General features: G+C 35.4%; 1 protein-coding gene across 1 annotated transcript; it reads left to right on the forward strand.

Moving 5' to 3' along the window:
- Positions 1-12,235: 12,235 nt before the first annotated feature.
- LOC110381487 (uncharacterized) lies at positions 12,236-21,804 on the forward strand. The gene is made up of 6 exons (XM_021341833.3): positions 12,236-12,381; positions 15,625-16,303; positions 16,597-16,754; positions 17,149-17,278; positions 17,842-17,964; positions 20,341-21,804. The coding sequence occupies exons 2-6, from the start codon at positions 15,651-15,653 to the stop codon at positions 20,459-20,461; spliced, it is 1,185 nt and encodes a 394-aa protein (XP_021197508.3). The 5' UTR covers positions 12,236-12,381; positions 15,625-15,650; the 3' UTR covers positions 20,462-21,804.
- The last annotated feature ends 1,113 nt before the right edge of the window (positions 21,805-22,917 follow it).

Below are 22,917 nucleotides of genomic sequence, written 5' to 3' on the forward strand. Positions count from 1 at the left end.
TAGAGCAGACTACCCTGTATACCAATGGCAAACCAATGGGATGTCACTGGAAAACGATCGGTCTTATATTAGTAGAAGAATTCCCACTAAGGTCAAAACTGCTACTGAGATTAAAATCAAGAAAATACCAAACTATTCCCTTAATTAGATCGGAGTTTGTGGTATAAGGTAAACCTTAAAAAAATGTGTACCATGTTTTTAGTCACGATATTTTTTTATTATTTTCCCGACATCGATACTTTCAAAAAACATGTTAGTTTTAACCTTTAATGAAGTAAATGAAGCTAACGTGTGTAATGTGCGGTGTCGACTAGCGTTGCCCCGCGACTTCGCGCCATTGACAGATTTATTGCCACAAAAAATGGGAAAGGTCTTTCTTTTGAAAGAATTGTGTGGATATGGTGCTCATTTTAGGGATGTAAACTTATTCGTAGAGGTGATTTAATTAAAAATACTTATACCTATGCTATCATGTAAGATACCCACCACACACATTTCTTTTACTTATACATAAGCTCAAATTTTAATGTGAGTTGTTTTTTGTTACGCTTTCAATCTGAACTGATGTGACGTAACCGGTAGAGATGAAAGAATGTCCATCGTAGTATCCTGAAGACAAAGATAAGGTATACCTACATTTTTATTAAGATCCACGACTTAGGTCCGTCGGGAGTGGACAAAGTTGCGAGCGAATTCTAGTATTAAATACTAACGTCATCACGTCATATTTGAAGATCTTTTTCAATAATTTGCACCTATGGCAGGAACAGGGTTCAAGTAACTCGTTTTTAGAATACCTAGTTTGTCCAAATACATAAAGATGTGCCATCAGTATTTAGAAGAGACCACGAGAACTGCTAAAATTAATGTCCACCCTATTCCAACGCTACATGGCAATTGGTTTAAAAAACAGCTCGGTAGCTATAATGAGGTGTCGTGTGACAAAAAATCCAAAATAAATACTTGAAATGCTTAAGTTTTTAAAATAGTCCTTCAAAAAAGCATGTGTGGAATGCGCAAAATTATGTTCTTCGACTTTTTGCCGCCAATTTGTCATATTGGTGTCAAAACTGGCAGGTTGTAGGAAAGTATTAAAAAAAACGGAATTCTGCTGGCTTATGCTTGAATCTTTGTAAGCTAATTAAAAAATACATTTCTTTAAAAAAAATGAGTTCATTTCTATACCTTACTCGACTGCGCAAAAACAAAAAGAGTTATGAACATCATGTCTGACTGAGACAACTGAGCCATTATATATGCGCAACTAATTTGGCCTATTTACATAGATTCGGAAGATTGGTGCTCGCATGCGTTTGGCGGGTCAATTCTTCACATTGGCGCGTTTAAAAGCATACAGACAAACTCTTCAGCTGTATAATGTTATAGGTACGTTTTGATTTCTATTTAGCAACGTTTATTAATAAGCTGAAACAATAGAACAGGCTTCATGCTCCACTTGCAAGCGACGTCGCGTGAAATGCAACTGTCACAGAATTAGCAACCATACGAGATGAATACTAAAGTTATTTATAATATTTCGGATTTTTGGGAGGTGTTCAAGACGACAATGATTGATGCCCGTTATATTGAGATCGAAAACGTTTTATATGACACTCGCTGTTCCTCGCAGTTTCAGCCGCGTCCAGTTAGAACTACTGGTTGTACCGCGATAAAATATAAGTAGTCCTTGTTGTACAGTTTCCTAACAGTGAAATATTTTTTAAATTCGGTTCAGTAGTTAGCATAGATTCCCCTACTTCGACATTTAAGCTTTATAAAAACTCACACTGTATTTCTCAAGAAATTCTGGAGCATCTTTTACATGCATTATAATCGGTAATGATTGAGTTCCACATTTTTTCTTAATAAGTATATGAAACAGGCTACAATTTACTATATTCGTAAAATCTTGTCTTACGTCTGAAAACCACACTAAAATCGGTTCAACTAAACATATAACATAAATACATACATATGTAGAGGAATATGTAAGTACAGGTGAAAATGAGAACCTCTCTTTTTGAAGTCGGTTAAAAATGGAAAGGAAGCCATTTTGAATATCGCCGCCATGTTGGGTTCATATTACAACAAGAATACTTCGCGTGAAAGATATAATAATTACGTTGTCACTGTATACCAGTTTATCACTGGTGTCGGGTTTCATGCAGTAACGCGCTGTCGTTACGCTGAGGGGTAAGCAGACTTATGTGAAATGCTAAGGTAACATGATGTATCAAGATGGTCTTCACTGAAGTAATTTCAATAAAAATATTCTCATTCCTTTACTTTGTTACTACAATTCGTCTTTGGAAAATAAAAGGAATGTAAGCTGGTTCATTAAAAAAAAATAGAGTTCCCAAAATCAGATAAAAAAGGCATAACGCCCAAGCAAAATGGTAAGGAACCACATTCTCATAAAACTATTGATTATTCCGTGTTTGAGTAACTATGTCATAGGTCATCTACAGCTTTAGCTCATCTAACTGCCGTTCTCAATATTCTATCGATATCCAATATCGATCAGTTGTTTTGTTTACTTGAAATATAATGTGATATGAACCCCATACAAGTAATGTCGCCGTAAAGCAGTATTTACTTAATGATTTCAAGCTGTATCTAATTGTATTACTTATGTAAGATTAGGAATACTGTGGACACCACTATTGTATTGGGAGATCCTGTAATGATAGTGTGTATGTTTAATAATAAATAAATATTGCATACCTAACACACAAGGAAAGAAATGAGACGATAAAGTTAAAGGATGACAAAAAGTGAACTTATCCAACTTTTTGCGCATTTTATCTGATTGGAATGCATTCAGTAAATGCAGCGTTGACACAAATGTGCGATAATCCTCATCTTATTGTGAAGGAGCAAATAAAGCTTCTTTAATCCGAGATAAGATATTGATTTCTTCGATTTACTCGACTACGACGAATCACAAAAGGCAAGTTAAGTTTTAAGACATGTTATTGGATTTTAGCGTTTTAAATTGGTAGATCTATTGCTTATGTGACTTTTAGGATGCTGTTAACAGAAGAGTAGTAAAGTATTATGATATCTTTCTGGAACACAAGTTGTAGTCTAGTAGTAGGTAGAGTTTCTAACTGTGGAATTTATATTCGACTTTCAGTAACAACTTTTGAAGATTAAGTTAGGTTTATCTAAATGCTCAGAAACGCCTGAAAGTGGCAGAAATATTGTCAAGATTTAGTTATTATTATAACTTTGATCAATAGATCGTAAGTATGATTATTTTGTCAAAATGTGACCTGCTTTCAATTAAAATTATGTCTAGCTTACTATACCAAAAACATGATTATTATCAACGCAATTCATTCAATAGAAAAATTTCACGCCCATCAACGTCTATACAGCACAACTGTCCGATTGAGACTAAACTTTTTTTTCAGTACGCCATTCAATGAGGCAAAGGCGTGACTCAGTTAATCCTGTGTTAGGACTGTTACACAATGGCGCGGTTGACAAATGAACACCCCCATTGTGCAAACGCAATGCGTTTTTATGGAGATTTTATCGAGACTTACTGGAATACAGATGTTAAAATTGTAATAGAAATATTTTCATTATTACATATTTTAAACCAGCTTTGGCTATTGATAACAAAACTATTGAAGTTATTTACCTAAGTGTTTGTTTTGGTACTCTGATAGCCTAGGAAACCCATAGGTACATATAGAGGTATCCGTATATGGCAAATAGGTGTAGGTCCTAAGCTGTGCTACTTTATATCCGGGCGCTAGAATTAATTTCCTCGGGATGCTCCGTAAAACCGCGAGAAACAGCCAGTCTTCTGCAAAACTGTAAAAATTAAGTAAGTACCTAAAATAAAATAAAGTGCTAAAGTATCTAAATTAAGTAGTATCTAAAATTAGAGCACTCATCTCAAGTACCCAAACAAATCTTTTACATTATCCAAAACTTAACACATTTTTTTCAACCATCTTGATCTCATAAAGGCGTGTCAGATAATCCTCTTCCCGAATGCTGAACACAAAGCGATGCAGACCGCGGGTGCAAATGTACAACCCTATTGTGAACACTTGTGTGTAGGGCTGCTACGTTTGTTTGAGACTATTGGTTTTCTAGTTTTGGCACTCGTATTTTTTAATTGATTGGGTGTTTGTTTGTTTCTGCAAAAAAGCTATTTTGTTTTAAAATCAAATTTTAGAGATAGTTACATCATTACATGTGTCTGTTTGTCAGCAAAATTTTCATCAAACTCGGTGTAGTGCTTTTGAACACTACCTCAAAGACTTAGTTAAAAGGAGAGTTTCGATTTGAAGTTTATTTAAACTACATACGATCACACCTTGATACCTTAACAATCAAATACGTATTTTGAGTTTGAGTTTACAAGAACCAAAACCCAGAAAATCCATACGACAAAAGACTCGAAATATTTTACCAAACTAGCAAATGCCAACCCTACTACAAAATAAGCCACAATAAGTATTACATCGCTAAATGTAACGCGAACAATAAACTATTGCGCATTTGTCCCCCGCGGCTCAAGGGACAACAACTAGTGTCAAGTACAGCCCTTACGTTTGGTGTAATGAAGTGGCGGCAAAAATGGGATTACGATAGCAATTGTCAAATGAATTGTCATGATTCAAATTATGTGCCGTCGTCACAGGGCCTTATAACGTCCCTAGGTAGGAGAAATTACATAGGTACTGACCGCATGATGCTGAGTGAAAGTTTTGGCCAGGTAATGCAAAAAATGGACGCTCCGTGTTGGTCCGTTTTTGTAATTCTGCGCAATATCTTTCCATAAAATAACTTTAATTTATGTCAATATGGTGAAGAGCTAAAGGATTTAGGCAATTGTAATGCGAACAATAAACTATTGCGCATTTGTCCCCCGCGGCTCAAGGGACAACTAGTGTCAAGAACAGCCCTTACGTTTGACGTAATGAAAATGGGATTACGATAGCAATTGTCAGTATTGAAACTTTAAATTGTGTAGTCGTCACAGCCTAAAAACGTCCACTGCTGGCCAGAGGCCTCCAAGTTTGAAGGTTTGCCCATATCTACTCATCGCGCTGATCTGGCTAATCATGCGTGTTGGTGAGCGGAGATTTAAGATAGGTAATGAAAAATGGACGCTCATTGGTGTTTCAGTAAATAATTTGGTATAAAATCTTTACATAAATTAACTTTACACACGTCAACATGGTGAAAAAAAACTATATTAGAAGATGCTGAAGTATTGTAAAGCCGACAATAAACTATTGCGCATTTGTCCCCCGCGGCTCAAGGGACAACAACTAGTGTCAAGTACAGCCCTTACGTTTGACGTAATGAAGTGGCGGCAAAAATGGGATTATGATAGCAACTGTCAAATGAATTCTCATGATTGAAATCTTCGTCAGAGGGCCTTATAACGTCCCTAGGTAGGAGAAATTACATACTGACTGCGCTTGATGGTGACTGAAAGTTTTGGCCAGGTAATGCAAAAAATGGACGCTCCGTGTTGGTCCGTTTTTCAGCGTAGTATCTTTCCATAAAATAACTTTACATATGTCAATATGGTGAAAAGCTAAAGGATTTAGGCAATTGTAACGCTACAATAAACTATTGCGGATTTGTCCCCCGCGGCTCAAGGGACAACAACTAGTGTCAAGTACAGCCCTTACGTTTGACGTAATGTAAATGGGATTACGATAGCAATTCTCATGATTAAAACTTTGGGCTACATGTAAAAAAAAAAAGTTTGATTTGGACTCATGCACGAAGGTTTCATACCCGTGTACGTGTGGTATATGGCTCATGAGATACACCCTGGTCATAGATGGATGCATAGACAGATAGTGAAGTCATAGTAGGTTACAGGGTTCCGTTTTATCCTTTGGGTACGGAACTCTAAAAATTTACGCGTTATACATACATACTAGTACCTATGCTTCTCTAATTCTGCATACTAGTACCTATGTATCTCTAATAAATGAATCATCAACCTTTTTAATGTCGCAGTGTGTACCTAGATACTTTCCAAATATTTTCACACATCAAACTTTAACAAAAGCAGTGGATTAAGATTAACACCAAAACAGCAGAAATTATAAATAACACAAACGGCTACTCAGTCTATATCTGATCACACATTTCCACAAATACGTTGATAGGTGCATCTGATATCAGGATTGTCATTTCGTCTCACGCGATTGAAATCCACGATAATATATTAAAGTAGGAAGTAGCCTTTTTTGGGATTATAGCGTGGTAGAAATAGTTCAGGTGTGAATCCTCGGTAGTGATGTGGGTCTGTTTGTATAGTTTTGTAAAACTATGGTGTAGATATTGGTACCTACGGATATACCTATGTACATTAACCGGAGTTAGAATATAACAAGAAAGGCTTTTAACAACAAGCAGAAATGTGATAATGATATTAAACGTAGTATTCTGTAATTAGTGTTATAGTGAACCTAAGTTTGTAGGATGTGTCAATAAGTACCAATTCACACGTTTTACGCTGTGGTTCTATGCTAACTACTTATGTAACTACATATCATACCGGTCTGTTAGCTATACAGCTAAAGATACGATATTTATACGAATCATTTGTTGTTATTAACAAAAATAAATAAGGACAATAGAAGAATTAGACTTCATGTTGCAGAATCTTAAAACGCATGAATACGAACGCAGTAACTAGAAAATCAATGCGCAACTCCTACAAAAAAACTTTTCTTATAAAATACGCTTTTTATACAACTTAAATCCCAAAATCACTTTTTTAAGCATCCGTTAGAGTAACCGAACACCTAAACGCACCTGAATAATGCCGCCCTCTGATTGGTCGATATTTCTTAGGGGTGAGTTTGCTGCGCCCTGATTGGTGGAACACAAACGGGGGTGGAACCGGCGCTCAGTGTCGAATAACAACCCTTATTAAGTGCGATTCGAGTGATTTAGGGATTTCGACGGAAGGGTGCTTGTTCACAAACGTTTGGATAATTAATTTTAATCAAAGGTTTTTGGTAGTGTTGCATCTTTTTATGAAATAACTATAGAGAAATATTCCCAACTTACAACCAACATTTCTAAGTCGAAAGAATTGTAGTTCCAAATTTTTATCAGGACCAACATTTATAATCATATTTTGTCCGGGTAGTAAGTAGCCTTTGTAATTGTAAAAAGTTCTTAGCCATTTAGTTTATGCATTTCATAATGTTCTAGGTCAACGTATTTATAGGTAATATCCAGTTCCTATACGTTAATCATTTGCCTAGCCTTTTCTCAACTGTCGGGGTCGCTTCCAGTCTAAACGGATGCAGCTGAGTATCAGTTTTACATAATGCGACAGTTCCCAATTTTAAATAATTGGGATTCCTTATCTATAGTGAACTAACTAGGTACTTTTAAAAAAAATTAAGAATTGAATCATGAAAGTCTCCCACTGTCCTATTCAAACCAAATTCCCTTTAAACTCTCAAACAACGTCACAAAACTACAAATCGTCATAACAATCACACATTAATATTTCTAATGGCGCCAAACATAACCTAGACCGCCCAGAGTGACAGCTAATTTGGCGGCAAAAGGCACCGCGGTTTCTTGTCGCCATGTTATTGTAAACATGACACTTGATACTGTAAACTGGCTTAAAGCTATCTTAGATAAGCAAGTAGGTTATATGCGGTCATTTGACCTTTTTTGTTTTATATTTTTATAAATAAATAATGGGAGTAATTTGAGTGGTTACGCGTGGCGGTGTAGGCATACTTGACTTTTCGAAAAAATAAATAAACATACTTTTCCATACAAAATGAACGAACAATATTGTTTTCTTCAATATTAAGCTACCATATCTGTTTGAGATTCTCCAATTTCACTGTTTCTGTAACAACTAGCTGTTTCACCCGAGCTTCGTAGGAACTTCTTCCAGTACCCAGACAAAATATAGCCTATATTACTCATGGATAGTGTAGCTTTCTAGCAGTGAAACAATTTTACAAATCCGTTCAGCAGATTCGGAACCTACAAACAAACAAATGTTACCTCCTCACCTATAATACCTCTAATATAGGTACATATATTAAACCGTTCTGATTTCATTAAACTTGGGCTTAGATAAGCCTGCGTCTCAGAGACCTATACTTTTGTAACCCTAGGCAGAACATTATTAGCACAAAAATACCTTAAAGGAACTAAACATACCTATTTCTAGAAACAAATACCTAATTAGGTACCTACGTAAATGTTTATTTTGAAACAATAAACCAAGTATTCAGGTAATTAAACTGTATGTGTGACAATAAGTTAATGCGTATTGCAATTCGAGTACCTACGTAATAAAATTTGTATTTACCTACGTCGAAATATCTCGATGTCATACATATATGTATCTAAGTTACATAAAATTGTTAATAAGTAATTGTGGATTTTTCCGTAAGTATACATCCTAATTGCTTAGTCGTAAAAGTAAGTACTCAGTTGTAACAATTACAAAATGTCGAATCAGTTACTTTCATTCATACATGGCTAGATACAAATGTTATGTTGAGAGAATAAGGTAATTACTTATCGAAATAGCATTGCAATTTCTATTTAATATTTTATATAAGCGTCAACTTTTTGCGTCACCCATCCTTTTAAAAGCACACATATGTACTTATTTACTTGATATACTACTTTAAGTTATAGGTAATTATACAGAGTTGTCAAAATCTATTGTTGATACTTAAGTTTTTGATTCTACGCTGATCATGTATAACAATGAGCCTGTAATTGTAAGAAAATATACTTAGACACCCAATTATATAACATCATCATCCTCCTGCCCATATCTCAATTTTACTGGAGTTTTTCTTCTTCCATACTCTTCTATCTGTCGTCATCTCACAAGTAACATACTATCATACAATCCATCCATCGTGTCTTACGCTTAATTTTTACCAACACCCAGTTACCGGGCTCTTAATATATCATCCTCCGAGCCTTTTTCCCAACTATGTTGGGGTCGGCTTCCAGTCTAACCGGATTCAGCTGAAAACCAGTGCTTTACAAGAAGCGACTGCCTATCTGACCTCCTCAACACAGTTACCCGGGCAACCCAATACCCTTTGGTTAGACTGGTGTCAGACTTACTGATATACTATACGGGCTCTTAATATCTATGCCAAACTTCAATAAGTAAATGTACTACATAATTTAATAATAAAACCTGATAGTGCAAATAAAGCATTTTAACAGTATTAAGGCTAATCAACAAACGTCCATTCACACGGTAGTTTCCTGTATTTTTGCTAACTAACACAAAACCTTTGGTAAACATGAAGCGAGTGAAATAAGCACTAAGTTTGAACTTGAATGTTGTGAAATATATTAAATGCTAAGTCAGGATGAATCCCACGATGTTGTTAAGTAATGTTTTTATTTAATATTAGTGGCTTTATTTGAGTTTGAATGGGATTTTTTACTTGCTTTATAGGAGGAGTATTTACTTCTACGAGGGTCAAACTGAAAGTTCTTAGAAAATCAGAAACTGGTTACATTAGCCAGTTATTCGTTTTATTATATGTTTTATTGTAGTGTTAGTACGTCGAACACAGCATTTGAGTCACCTCCGTTAAATCTTTTAATCATTTTACGGCACCAATCCACACTATGGAGTTTTTGAGCCTCAGTCAAATTATGAGGTATCCACCAGGCGCAAAGCTTCCTGACCGCTTAATGTTCGTGGAGGATTTTGTGCACTTGACTCATAACGATGCCTAAGCTTGTCCGAATCTGCTGATAGGTCACTCTTCTATCAGTCTCTATCATACGCCGCACAACACAGATGTTATCTTCAGTCGTCGCCGTAGAAGGCCGTCCCTCAGGTAAATCATCAGGAAGATTAGTGCGACCACGTTTAAACTCATTAAACCAGTTGTAAACAGTCGCACGAGATGGGGCTTCATCGTGAAAGGCCATTCGTAGTCTATCATAACTTTCTTGTTGACTTAAATGACATCGAAAGTCATAAAAAATCATTGCACGAAAATTTTCTCGTGTTAAATTCATGTTGACGTGACACAGACAATTTTCAATTTGCCGAAAATTGGTAAAACAAATGACAAATGAATTAAATATATACTCAGTAATATTGGTAAAGAGTTCTATTTTCGAATTTTAGAATTATTTTTTTATTATATTGTTTATAAGTGGCCAGTTCTAAAAACTTTCAGTGTGACCCTCGTATAATTTATTATGAGTAAATGCTAGATGATAGTTTACCATTTTTGTATCGCAGAGGAGTACTCATAATTTTCTTTTATACATATTACAGGTATATATATTACAGTATTCAAATATTCAACGAAACCAGAATCTTCAACGACAATCTTAAAAAATACAATGAATACCTTCATTTTGGAATTCACTTAATAGGTGTACAGAATATGCAAGTTATACTTAATACGTAAGTATAAAAAACGGGTATCGGTAAACGTTTAGAATATTAATAACTTTAGTGAAAGAAAACATTAATTTCTAAACAATCACACACAAATAGTGCTGGCATTGTCAATTATTATTTTATCTATTTCTCCATAACCGTACAACTGAATCTATATCACAGAAATCTTTGCATCACCTTTGTATCTTCATTCACGAAAACCCTATCTCCCTGCTAACCGCCCAAACATCAAGTCGTGAACATACCTCAGTCTCTTCGCAGTACATTAGGTGTTGTATTCCCTAAAAATCTCTTAGTAATTGTTTTCTCGCGGTTTCATCCTCTTTCCGTTGGAATTACTTTCCGTACCTGGATAAAATATAGCCAAATGTTACTCGAGGATACTGTAGCTTCCCAACAGTGAGATAACAAATCGGTTCTGTAGTTTCGGAGCCTTTAGGGTACAAACAAACAAAAAAATGTTTCCTCTTCATTATATTACTATAGAATACCTATAAAACGCGTATCAATTTAAATCTATTCTTCTCAACCCTCCCTGCCAACCGCCCAATCATAAAGTCGTGAACATACCTCCGTCTCTCCGCAGTACATTAGGTGTTGTATTCCCACGACTCAGTTCCAGGTAAAGCCGCCATCAGACACACGACACCAGGGAAAATGGCAACACTGCACAATGCACTTCTTACTTGTTCGTACGGATTTTTTTTCTGATGGCTCTCTTTATGGTAATATTGTGCTCTATTTTATTACGCACGGCTACTTATCTATGTGTTGATTTGCTAGCTAGATATAGAATTTTGACATAATCCCCATACCTACTAGTTTTGTCAATTTTCTATTTCTAAGCAAAAAAAGATAGACAGAAAAAGTATTGGAAACGGCTTTTAGGGCACGGGAAGTAGTTTCTACAGGATGCAAGTAGAACCACAAGAAACAGCCAGTGTTTCAAGTCTTTTTTCGTGATCAAGTACCTACATACATCCAGAGCGTTAATGGAACACGATACGTTGATTTTTTTTAACGTTTGCTAAATTGTTTATTTGTTTTCATGTTATTTAGGTAAATTCATTTAAGTACTTAAATTATTTGTTGCACATTTTCAATGTTTTTATTCAGGGTTTTTTTCGGTTTGATAAGTCTGAAGTCTAGTAAGGTTTGGTAAGTGCGTTGAAGTCTCTATACCATCTCTACTAAACAATGCCACATAGGAAAACTCAACACTTTGAATGGAACCTACGCAACAGTTACCTACGTCAGTTTATAGAGATTAACTCGACGAGACGATGTTTCCATGAAACGACAATGAATATAGTATGCGTAGGTTGTAACTTAACTGAAAGGTCCTTCCTTAATAGGAGACGGTTACAAACCTACTTAGTATACATTGGTAGTCCAAATAGGAAGAGTGATGAGACCTCTATTAGTCCTTTGATCCACAAAACGGAAAATTACAAAAACATGACCTAATCAGTCTAAGCTAGCCAAAATTCGATAGCACTGGGAAATCGATACTGCAGCTTAGGTAGAATTTTGAAGTACCAAAGTTATAACTCAATAATACGCACCAATAAACCCAGACCCACAAAACCTTGCTAGGCCCTAAAACCTCCGCCATTTGCAAATCTGACGGACCCAGTCGTAAAAATCCCGCCTTTTTAGAGGTCAAACGTTAAAAAAGAAAAATAAAGATTCAAACTTCGAACAGCGATGCTCCGCCCCGTGTTTCGTCTCTGTCACACGATTGCTATCTCTGTCTGGGGCTTTGAAATGCGAGTAGCTTTTGTTACTCGAGCCCATGTCTTTGCGTCGCGAGGGTGTAAACTGTCTTTGTGAAAAATATATTATTAATTAAATTTTTAAATATATGTTGGGTATGTTAAAAATATTTTTTGAGTGATAAAGTGTCGTGTTTAGTTTGGTGTTTGTGCTGATTGGACTGTTTTGAGGTGAGCATTGATTTAATATAACTAATTAGTTTAATGACTATTTCTTATAATTTTTCTAAATTAAAGTACTTTTTATCGCGTAAGTAGTATCGATTACGAGCTCTTTGGTTTTGCATACTGTGCGATTGCAACGGTCAAATTTTTTAAACCCATTGAACCAGTCATAAATGGAGTGATTTGTTTTTTTTATTTACGAAAACACATAGGAACCTACAGAATAACCTGAATTTCAGTAATTCCTCTTATAATATACTTTTATTATTATGTTAGGGTGGCTTGAACAAAAATATGAAAAATTACTAGCATTTTAGTTTAACGCCCCCTAAATATCGCCTGCCAATAAGTTCTTCCCTGTTTTAATTAAGTTTGACATTGTACCTATATGTACAGTTTATCATAATGTCTATATTTATTTAACAGTTTATGTACACACACAGAATACAGACAAGAAGAAAAATAAAACAGATAGTAGAAAGGCACAGCTTATTTCATAAGAAATCTCTTCCAGCTGGCCCGTAATTTAATAATTCTAATAGCTAATATTTTCCGCACCCAATAGCCGATTTAATAAAAAAAAGGATTACTAAAGTTACCTAAGTATTGTAATCAAGCACCAGACTTTACTTCGTTAATGCTCGTTAATTTATTTATATTTTACTTACATAATATTATTATTCATTTAAATACTAAGTTTGCTTTTAGATAGGTATGTAATTTAATTAAAAAGTTAAACAACTAAGGCCGAAGATAACCGACAGCATAAAAGTTAGTTTTCTTTCAACCACTGTATACTATGAATTTTCTCTTACTGGTTTCTAAGTTATAAAGTTGTTTTAAGAAAAAGAGATGTTGTTTATGTCGTCGGAGAAACTGGGTCCAAGTAATGTTTCAGTTAAAATTTTCACGAAGAACATATCTTCTAGCACCCCGCCCCTGAATAACGTTTGGCAGCATTTTAATTATAAGTTCAATTCTACTATGTATTTTATTAGAATCATCAGTTTCACCCGCGTCCATGCAGCAGGATAAAAAATATCTTAAAGGCTTTCTCGATAAATGAGCTTTCTAACACTAAAAGTTTTGTTCAAATCGGTCACGTAAGTAGATCCTGCGATAAACGCGTTGAAGCAAATCAACAAACTCTTTGGCTTTATAACGTTTTAGTTTAGGTTTTTTGTAATGGAAAGGAGAAATGACATTCAAATAAAAATACAATGTAATAACATTTTTCTTCCTGAATTAAGCTTATTTGCACGACCTGAGAATCGGACCTGGTTAATGGGTGATCGTGGCGCGGATAAGCCCTAGCCGTATGCTTTTCAAACATGCCCACAGCAAACTGCCTAGAGCAAGACACATTTTCATTAAATTCGCCGTCCGCTTCACATACAATATTTTGCAGTAGGTATTTCCTATTTCAGGAGCGCGACGGCTTTTCTAAAGCAGAAAGTTTCTCAAACTCAAAAACATTTTCTAATTACCTAGGCTTATAAATCATCACTTTTCCAAAGTCAGAAACAAAAGATAGCCTCCAAAACGCCCCCTTCACCACTTCCTATGTGTTATTGCTGGGAAGAAGAAGAGGCGCAACAAACTCCCCAGCAACAATCTTTGTCTATTTGGTTTCTTCTTCATCTTTTTCTACTTGCCCTGTACTCAAGTTATTTAGGGTCAGTTTTTACTTCCATTCCTCTCTGTCAGGCGTCATACTAACACTCCCTTCTTATTCATTTCATCTTTCAGGCAATCGATACATCTTTTCCTTGGTCTACCTTTGCCTGTAATTTTTGCATACCTAAGCAATATTCTGGAGCTACCTACTACATTTACATGCTTCAGCATGTATGAATGATTCACGTTAATAAAGGTTGATTTAGACGACAAAGAAAATATAGTGCTAATAGGTAGTGAAACAAAGTTGATTCACAGACATTATTTACCCCAGGAATAACAACCCATCTTGTCTGATTAACGATATATTTAATCCAACAATTTCATGAGATTTCATCTTGAACTGTTATAAGTTATTGTCTTTTCAGTTTTGTAAGTAGGATATGTATATCGCGTTTAAAACTATAATGTTTGCGAGTGTCTTTTATCCCCTAATTGCAATAAGTATGTCATTTACCAAGTTGCTATTTCTGTAAGTTTTTTAACTTTTCTTGTACCCTCTCAAGAAATCACAAAGAGCAAGCGTCGTGATTAACGCTCAATCCTTCTCCATGTGAGAGGAGGCCTGTGCCTCTAGGACGATAAAAAAGGCTGACGATGATGATCATGAAACCAATAACCAGTGAGAAAAACTCGTTATTTTTCTTTAAATTTCTAGGAAAGTCACGCAGTTCATCGTAACAATTATGTTATCGGTTCATGTCCGTTGCATGTCATGTGTTATGAAAACACAACTTCGTATTTTTACCCGACACCAACGAAAATTCTTATAAATAAAATTATCGTTAATTGTCACGGATATACAATATCCGTCGCATAGTTTGAACCGGTGGTTTGTTTGTTTTATTTGCTGAAAAATATAAACAAAGTCATACATTAAAGTGGTTTTTCTTTTGGTAATTCGTTTTGTTATCGATTATTTAGGGTTAATCTGGTGGCTCGTGCATGGATAAGCATATGTAATCAAATGCATAGGTGCTGTGTTTTGAGAACAAGTACCTACCACTTATGTTTATTAAGACTACTTTCGCAACTGTTAATTTACCGTGACTGTACAATATTCTGAATCATATGGGTAAACTTTTAGAATTGTAACGGAAAAACTATTGAACAGTCGAAAGGTTTGTTATTCAATATCACGTCTATGAGATGGTTAAAGGACAAGTTTATGGTCCTATCGGAAAATCTCGTGTAGGATTGGAAGTTTATGCTTCTTTTGTAGAAAACCATTGCAATACAGTTTACCAATTGTATTTGTCTTATACTAATATGCTGAAGAAGAGTTTGTTTATTTGCTTGAACGCGCTAATCTCAATAGGTAACTAGATACTTACTCAGATTAAACTTTGATCATAGTACTGTCACAAAGTAGTGAGACTGGATACTAGACCGATTTATAAGTAGACTATGTGTTACTTTGGTCAGTGGGTCGTCTTAGGTTTTTATCCGGGTGCTAGGGTAGTTCCCACGGGACCCGGATGAAACCACCGTCGGAAGTTTTTAATAAGAAGAAACATACTCGTAATTATCTTCCTATAAGCAAAATTTACTTACCAGTCATTCCAATTTCAGATTCGAGACTTGAGGAAGATTTTGTGATGAAATCCACAAATATGGAATCATGTTCTGACCGCCTCAGTCCTTCAAGCGACTTGACAAGCGAGTCAGAAACTTCTTTACCACCCTTTCCCTACGACAATCAAAACGGAAACTTCTACCAAGCAGAATTGAACGAAAAGCAATATTTTTCTTGTAAACAGAAGTCAAGAAACGAGCAAAAAAGTCCAAAAGACGTCTATTTACAAGAAAGCAACAAAATGACTTTCGAGAACTATCTGTCACCTCCGAGAAACAAAAAATATTTGAATTTCGAACTCAAATTGCCGCCGACCAACGACAATATTTTTTCGCAATTGGAGACTGAAGATCGGATGCGTTCAGGCTACTTCAATGAGGTTCAAGATCTAAAGAGTTGTGTTCAAAATGAGAATCATCCGAGTTTGTCGGATATGAAACTGAATCAGCAGATTTTTGATAGTGTTAATGTGAATAGCGAAAGGGATAGAGTGCCTCAGACTTATTTTGCGGAGAATGAGAACAGTAATTTGAGGAGATGTTTGAATTTTAACTCGGAACAAGTGCAGTGTGTTTGCGAGGCGTTACAGCAGAAAGGTGATATAGAGAAGCTTGAAGCTTTTCTTTGGAGTTTGCCTCCCAGTGAGCTGCTGAGAGGACACGAAACGTTATTGAGGTAAGTGTTCTACGACTGTGACTTTGATAAAACTACTCTTATAATGCCTACATGTAAATAATTTTAGGAAAAAAAGTAAATCAATTTGTATGTAGATATTATTAAAATCTGTTGTCTACCTATAGTTTATATTTAGGTTTTTTAGTTTCTAATAACTAGGTCTCCCCTGTTACTTATAGAGATTATTTTTTATATTTTATTTTCATAATTTATACTTATTTTTTGGTTCATTAGTCACGGTATCTGTAATCATTTATCATGCATGTTTCTGACTAGATTTTCTTATATCCTAGGGCCCGAGCACTAGTAGCGTACCATAGAGGCGTGTACCAGGAGTTGTACGCCATACTGGAAGCACACTCGTTCCCGCCAAGACATCACACCGCTCTGCAGAGTTTATGGTTCAAAGCACACTATAAGGAGGCTGAAAAAGTTAGAGGAAGAGCGCTAGGTAAGGAGATTTATTTATTGAGGCTTATCAACTTACACCAACCAACGAGATTTTGTTATGAAATTCAAGCTAATTAATTCCAGCCATGTTTTAGGTTTTCTAATTCTAACACCTACTTAATAATATACATAAACCTAATTTACAGCGCTTTTACATTAGCAGTTTTTCTACGCGCCGCAAAATGCTATCGTGTGATTTTAATTCAATCTTTCTTGTCGATCGTATACTGCGGTGCCACCAAACTCAAGCAAGACTATAACTTTAAAAGAAAATTGCGGTAGCTTTTAATAAATGCGTAATTTATCATATACCTATACCTACAAAACTTTTGAACATGTGCCTAATTGGCAGTATATGTTCTTTATTATCTTATGTTCTTTACTTTTTGTCATAGGTGCAGTGGATAAGTATAGACTTAGGAAAAAATATCCTCTACCCAAGACGATATGGGACGGAGAAGAGACAGTTTACTGCTTCAAGGAGAAGAGCAGGAATGCTCTGAAAGACTGCTACTACAGAAATAGGTAAGTTTTATTATGTATTTGCGTGTACAAAAATATGAAACTGACGGTTAGTTGCACTATTTAACTATAACGATACCTAACCGAATCATTTTCAGCTGGCAATTATACTGCTTGTTATAGTTCGGTTAGTTATATGAAAGAGAATAGAGAATAGACAGCCTATATTATAAAATAAGGATTTTTTTAGAAGTTCTTTAGATCATGAGCTCAAAAATAAATAACAATCTCGATAGACCGATTAGATTCTTAGTTTAAATGCGAAAGTCACTCTGTATATATGTCTGTCTGTTGAGCTTTACATAACAGCTTTTGAACCAATTTAAGGAAATTCGGTGGGTCCTACATAATCTAGAGCCTGAGTAAGGACAAGGGCCACTTTTTATCCAGGTAGTAGTCCCGTCGGGACGCGGTTGGAACCGCGGGGAACAGCTTGATATTTCTTATACGTTACAAATAACTGACGTGATTTATCTATTAATCTGAAACCAAATTTTCCTCAACAAAGCATAACTAGCTATCAGACCTAAGAGCTTTTGAAAGTAATCATTCCGTTTTACTCACAGGTACCCAACTCCTGATGAAAAACGGGCCTTAGCACAGAAGACAGGTCTGACCCTCACTCAGGTGTCCAACTGGTTCAAGAATCGGAGGCAGAGGGACCGCACACCACAGCAACCTAATAGACCGTGAGTTTCTTGTCATTTCTCTTCAGCCGATATCCCAAAAAGCTGGAGTTTCTCAATTCGGATGTTTATTTTGACGAGTTTTTCAGTATGTAGGTACTTAAACATACAACAGTATAAAAAGCTGAAGAGTTTGCTTCTAAATTTTTTTGACGGCGCTATTGATCCTCTTTGAAAAATAATTTCCTTTTAGATTTAAATGTATATAGGCTATATTTTATACGGGTGCCTGAAGCAACGCGATTGAAACCGTCGGCGGAACCTAATCTTTTATAGAGAAAGTGTTTCTTAGGCGGACACACGATTTTCTTTGTGTTTATGATTTGCTATATGATATTTTTTCTATGGTTCTCATTTTTTTAAGTCGGTTAACAGCAAAGCTGTTAGAAATCGTTCGTGGCTATTCATCATCTATTGATTTAAATTGTTATTATTGTTGATTTAAATTGTTATTAGTGTTATTATTCATGTACCTACTTAGTTTACTTACTTCCCATTGCTTTCAAACAAATCAATTGACCAAGCTCAAAAAAATAAAAAACATCGACTCTTATCGACTTCTCAAAACCAATACACAAGTACCTATACCATAGAGCCATTAATCCATACCATAGCCAATACACGGTTCCTACGTAACCTTCACAGTTAAAAAACGTTGAGTCCGCCACTTCAAACAATGGTCCTTTCAGTCCAAACAATAAATTGTTAAAGTTTATTTACTTTATGTTATAATAAAACTATGGTCGTGTGCTTTTTATGGATTTCGAGCGAATGGGTGCAGGTTTGGAACCTGCTGTACTTTGAAAGCTAACATGTAAAAGTTGATGAAGAAAAAATGGTTCTTTTATTGGTATTTTTTTACCGCTGAAGGAAAGCATTGGGCGCCTGGGAGTCTGGTTTAAAGGTCGCACTGTATTAGGAATCTAAAGTTCTCGTAGTATCCGAAGCGAAGTTTTCAATTTTAATTTTGTCTTACTTTACTCAAACAAGGCCGTTGTAGCGTTTGATAGTAACTTAAAAACTAAGTAAATTGATGCCATTTTTAATTATTTTATTAGAAAATTCATTTTTACATTCATTGGTGGTCCTCGTCTACCGTATTATTAGGTATGAATCACTTTAATGCTTCGTTCATTTCCAAAAAAGTGTCACAGGATGATACCTACCTACACATTTCTGTAAAATGTTGTTTTGACGAATAAGAACTTTCTTTAAAGAAATAACGTAAGTACCTACTGAAAGTAAATTTATAGTACACTATTAATGCTCCCGCATACTGCAGATTGCAATTCAGCAAACCATGAAAGTATATTTAATGATTACCTCTTACAGATTTTTGCTTTTTGTTATTAGTCACAAAGTATTACAAGTAGCCGCCACATGTTTCACTCTTGACCGGACCAGCTTTGACAAAAACCTTTTTCGAGCATTTAAAATAGTTTTTTTCCTCACTTGGGACCAGCCATTGTCATAAAGTTTCATTATGGGTCATTAATCAATTGGAACAAAACTGCAGAGGTCATGAAAAAGATGCACATGTGGTCTTTTGTAAATCAATGATGACGCTACATTATGTCATATGGCCGATTTGTTTAGTTTTTTTTTTTTTAAATAATAATTAGCTGACCCTGTTTTTTCAATTGTATTATTTTTTCTGATCATTTGTTTAAAGCTGCGAGGATACTTTTTCTCGATACTGAAATAGTGTCGTTTAGCCGACTTGTTGAATGTAACGTTAAACATGCAGCTAGTCGATAGCTAGCCAACTGATAACTTCAATATTACAACTGAATATTATAGCCAATTGGTTACAAGCTCGGGACTAAGGGCATAGATTTCTTCTTGTAACGAATAAAACAAGGAATTCGCGTTAATCACCAATACTAGCTAGAGAACAGGGCAGGAGGAAGAAGACTAGCTAGCTAAACCGCGAGCCGGATTGGGGATTTCAGACTCAAGTCCAAGTTTTCTCAAGATGTGTTCCTTCACTCACCATTAACTGATCCTATAAAACAGAAGGTACGATATTGGTATCTGCCTGACCTGCACCTGACCACCACGAATATGATTGTGGTGAAAAAAAATCTTATTGAATTCATAAGGCCGCGAACGCACAGGCAGGTGGCTTGCTTAGCGCCTACTGCCTAGCGGCTTTCATCCTGGCTATTTGACTAGCTAGGCGCTAAGCGCGCAGTGCAGCCGGTCGCGTTCATTTTAGAACGTTCGTTTTACTGGGCTACTCGCTAGGTGACGCGCTAGACACTAGGCGCTAAGCAAGCCACCTGCCTGTGCGTTCGCGGCCTAACAGTATCGTCCGATCTGAATCGAACGAAGGCCGAAGGTTCTGATTTTTATATTACAATTTTCTTTTTGTTTCAGTGAGATGCTAGTACCAGCTCAATACGCGGGCCCGCAAGGAGGTCTAGCTCAGGCCTTACTCCCAAATGCCTACTATCATCAGCTGCAAGACCCCACACACTATCATGGCTGTGCACCTTAATGTTGCCATATAAAGGACACCTTAGACGATCTATTAAATTGCGCAATATTGCGAATTGACCTTCGGTATAGAGATTGCGCAATGATTCTAAGCGGTAAAAAAAATATTGCACAATATTTTTCTTGTAGGTAGTGTTGCGCAATTTAATTGATCGTCTAGGTGGCGCCTATCTCCAATATAACCAGTGCAAATAAAGTATTACTAGTTAAACAGACTGTGAGAAAAAGTGTTAATTATAAAAATTATGTACTTTGTTGTTTTCACGCACCATTTAGCCTATTGTAAATATGTAGTATTTTTAGTTTAGGATTATTTACTGAGGAGATTTATCAGATTTAATGTTTCACTCAAATTTATTTAGCAGCACTTTTGCACGATCAAACAGAATGAACCTTACCTAAGTATCGATAAAAATGGCTGTTATTTTTAAGTGTCTATGGGTCTTTAAACAAAAAAAAGCCTCACGGGTATGTTAGAAATTTAGAATAAATAATGTGTTTTTTCACACCCACCACTGAACAAATTACTTTCATAAGTCAATAATTAGTCAAGCTTTTGAGCTAAATATCTAGCTGACCGTCCTACTCATTGAAATCATGGGATAATTTCCCAAAATGTTGCCCGTATTTACGTAGGTTACTTTATTATTTAAAACCCAATAGTTCCTAGTGGCCATGCACTCTTTATTTTAGTTTAATTAGCAATTAAGTTTAAGTGGTTAAAACTTAATGCAAGACATAAATAGTTGATTTTATAGCGTTGAATTATAATTTCTTATATAATAGGGCTGTTTAAATTAATTATTAAAAGGTGCCAACATATTTTCAGACAAATAGGTATGTACCTAAAATACATAGTGATCTTGGATAACTCCCTATTGTTCCAATTTTGTTCCATTGCAATGACATTATCAGAATGAAAAAAATAAGTATACCTAAATAAATATCTACTAGACGAAAATATATAAATTTTTCGCATTTTTTTATGTGTGCAAATGGTACCTATCTCTAATTATTACATTACACTAATACCTAATTTAAATAAAAATTACAAACAAAATAGCTGCGAATAAGGTATTATTTATTTTCCAAATTAATCGAGTGATGCTTTTTTTTATTTTTATCCTGTTGACCTTGGATCTATGTACCCTATAGAAATAATAGTTATAATGTTCCTTTTTTATAAGGATAGTGTTTAGGAAAGAACATTAAAATTGTAAGTATTTTTACTTTTTCTCAACAATATTATTTTGTGATTTTGTGCTCAAAATAGTGAATTGTTTTATGTCTAACTTTAAGGTGCTGTTTAAGTTTCAAACCATTGTATTCTAGTCTGGAAGCGAATTAAAGTTCTATGAGAATTAAAATCGTTGCTTTTTTATTTAATAGCTTTTACATAGTAGCTTTTTTAGGGTTCCGTACCCAAAGGGTAATACGGGACCCTATTGTTTTCGCTCCTCTGTTCGGCCGTCCGTCCATCCGTCCGTCCGTCTGTAACCAGGCTGTATCTCATGAACCGTGATAGTTAGAGAGTTGAAATTCATAGATGATGTATTTCTGTTGCCGCTATAACAACAAATACTGAAAACTAGAATACAATAAATATTTTGGGGGCCTTCCATACAAAAAACGTGATTTTTTTTGTCTGTTTTATAAATAATGGTACGGAACTAGTTATTAGAAATAGTAGAATGGCTGAGTAAGGGCCTATTCACACTGAATAGACAGAGACCGGGTAGGGACTGTTTTTATTTTGTTCACTAAATATGTAGGTGCCTAATGATTTTCCATAACTTGAATTCACTGAAGTCTATAAGAAAGAAACTATGAACTGCAGACGAGAATTGCTGCACAAAAAACAATAAACACATCAGCATTAGCGCCATCTACTGGATATGAGAGAAACTCAATGTATACCTAACGCTTTGCCACTGGCAAGCGCGAGGGCGCGATGCGAAGCGATATAATCTTGTTTAGTTTGAAATAGTTTTATCTCCAAAAAGTACCTACTACATACCTAAATATTTTGGTAAAGTTAAAGCTTGGGTAACCGGTAAAGCAAGCGATGGGTGGGTGCGAGCATAGAAGATTTTTCAAGTGAAATCAAGATTGCAATAAGTGAAACAGCAAAAGTAAGCACTTATACAATATTTATTTACAATTTAGCAAAATGCAACGTCACCATGACAGATACAATTTTTAACACGACTTGGCACTAAAATTTTCACAATGAAAGCAGCGGAGGCACCTTTTCATCCCCTTGCAGTTCAATTTCCCAAGAAATGAGAATCACACCAATAAGGTTCATCTTCTACATTTCCAGACCAATCCCACAGTTTTGTGCGTAGTTTCGATACAAAATCAATGTTTCCACCAAACAATTTTCGTGAAGATCAGTCCTGTTTAATATAGGCAGTCAATATAGTAAGTTTCGGTGTCATTCTTGGAAAATGGTGG

Source organism: Helicoverpa armigera, chromosome 28, assembly GCF_030705265.1.
Source record: "Helicoverpa armigera isolate CAAS_96S chromosome 28, ASM3070526v1, whole genome shotgun sequence".
NCBI lineage: Eukaryota > Metazoa > Arthropoda > Insecta > Lepidoptera > Noctuidae > Helicoverpa > Helicoverpa armigera.

Bases quoted from the DNA above. Each gene is read 5' to 3' on its own strand.
- LOC110381487 (XM_021341833.3), top strand. From the start codon at position 15,651: ATGAAATCCACAAATATGGAATCATGTTCTGACCGCCTCAGTCCTTCA. The intron at 16,304-16,596 runs GTAAGTGTTCTA...CTTATATCCTAG, and splicing joins GGACACGAAACGTTATTGAG to GGCCCGAGCACTAGTAGCGT. The intron at 16,755-17,148 runs GTAAGGAGATTT...TTTTTGTCATAG, and splicing joins AGTTAGAGGAAGAGCGCTAG to GTGCAGTGGATAAGTATAGA.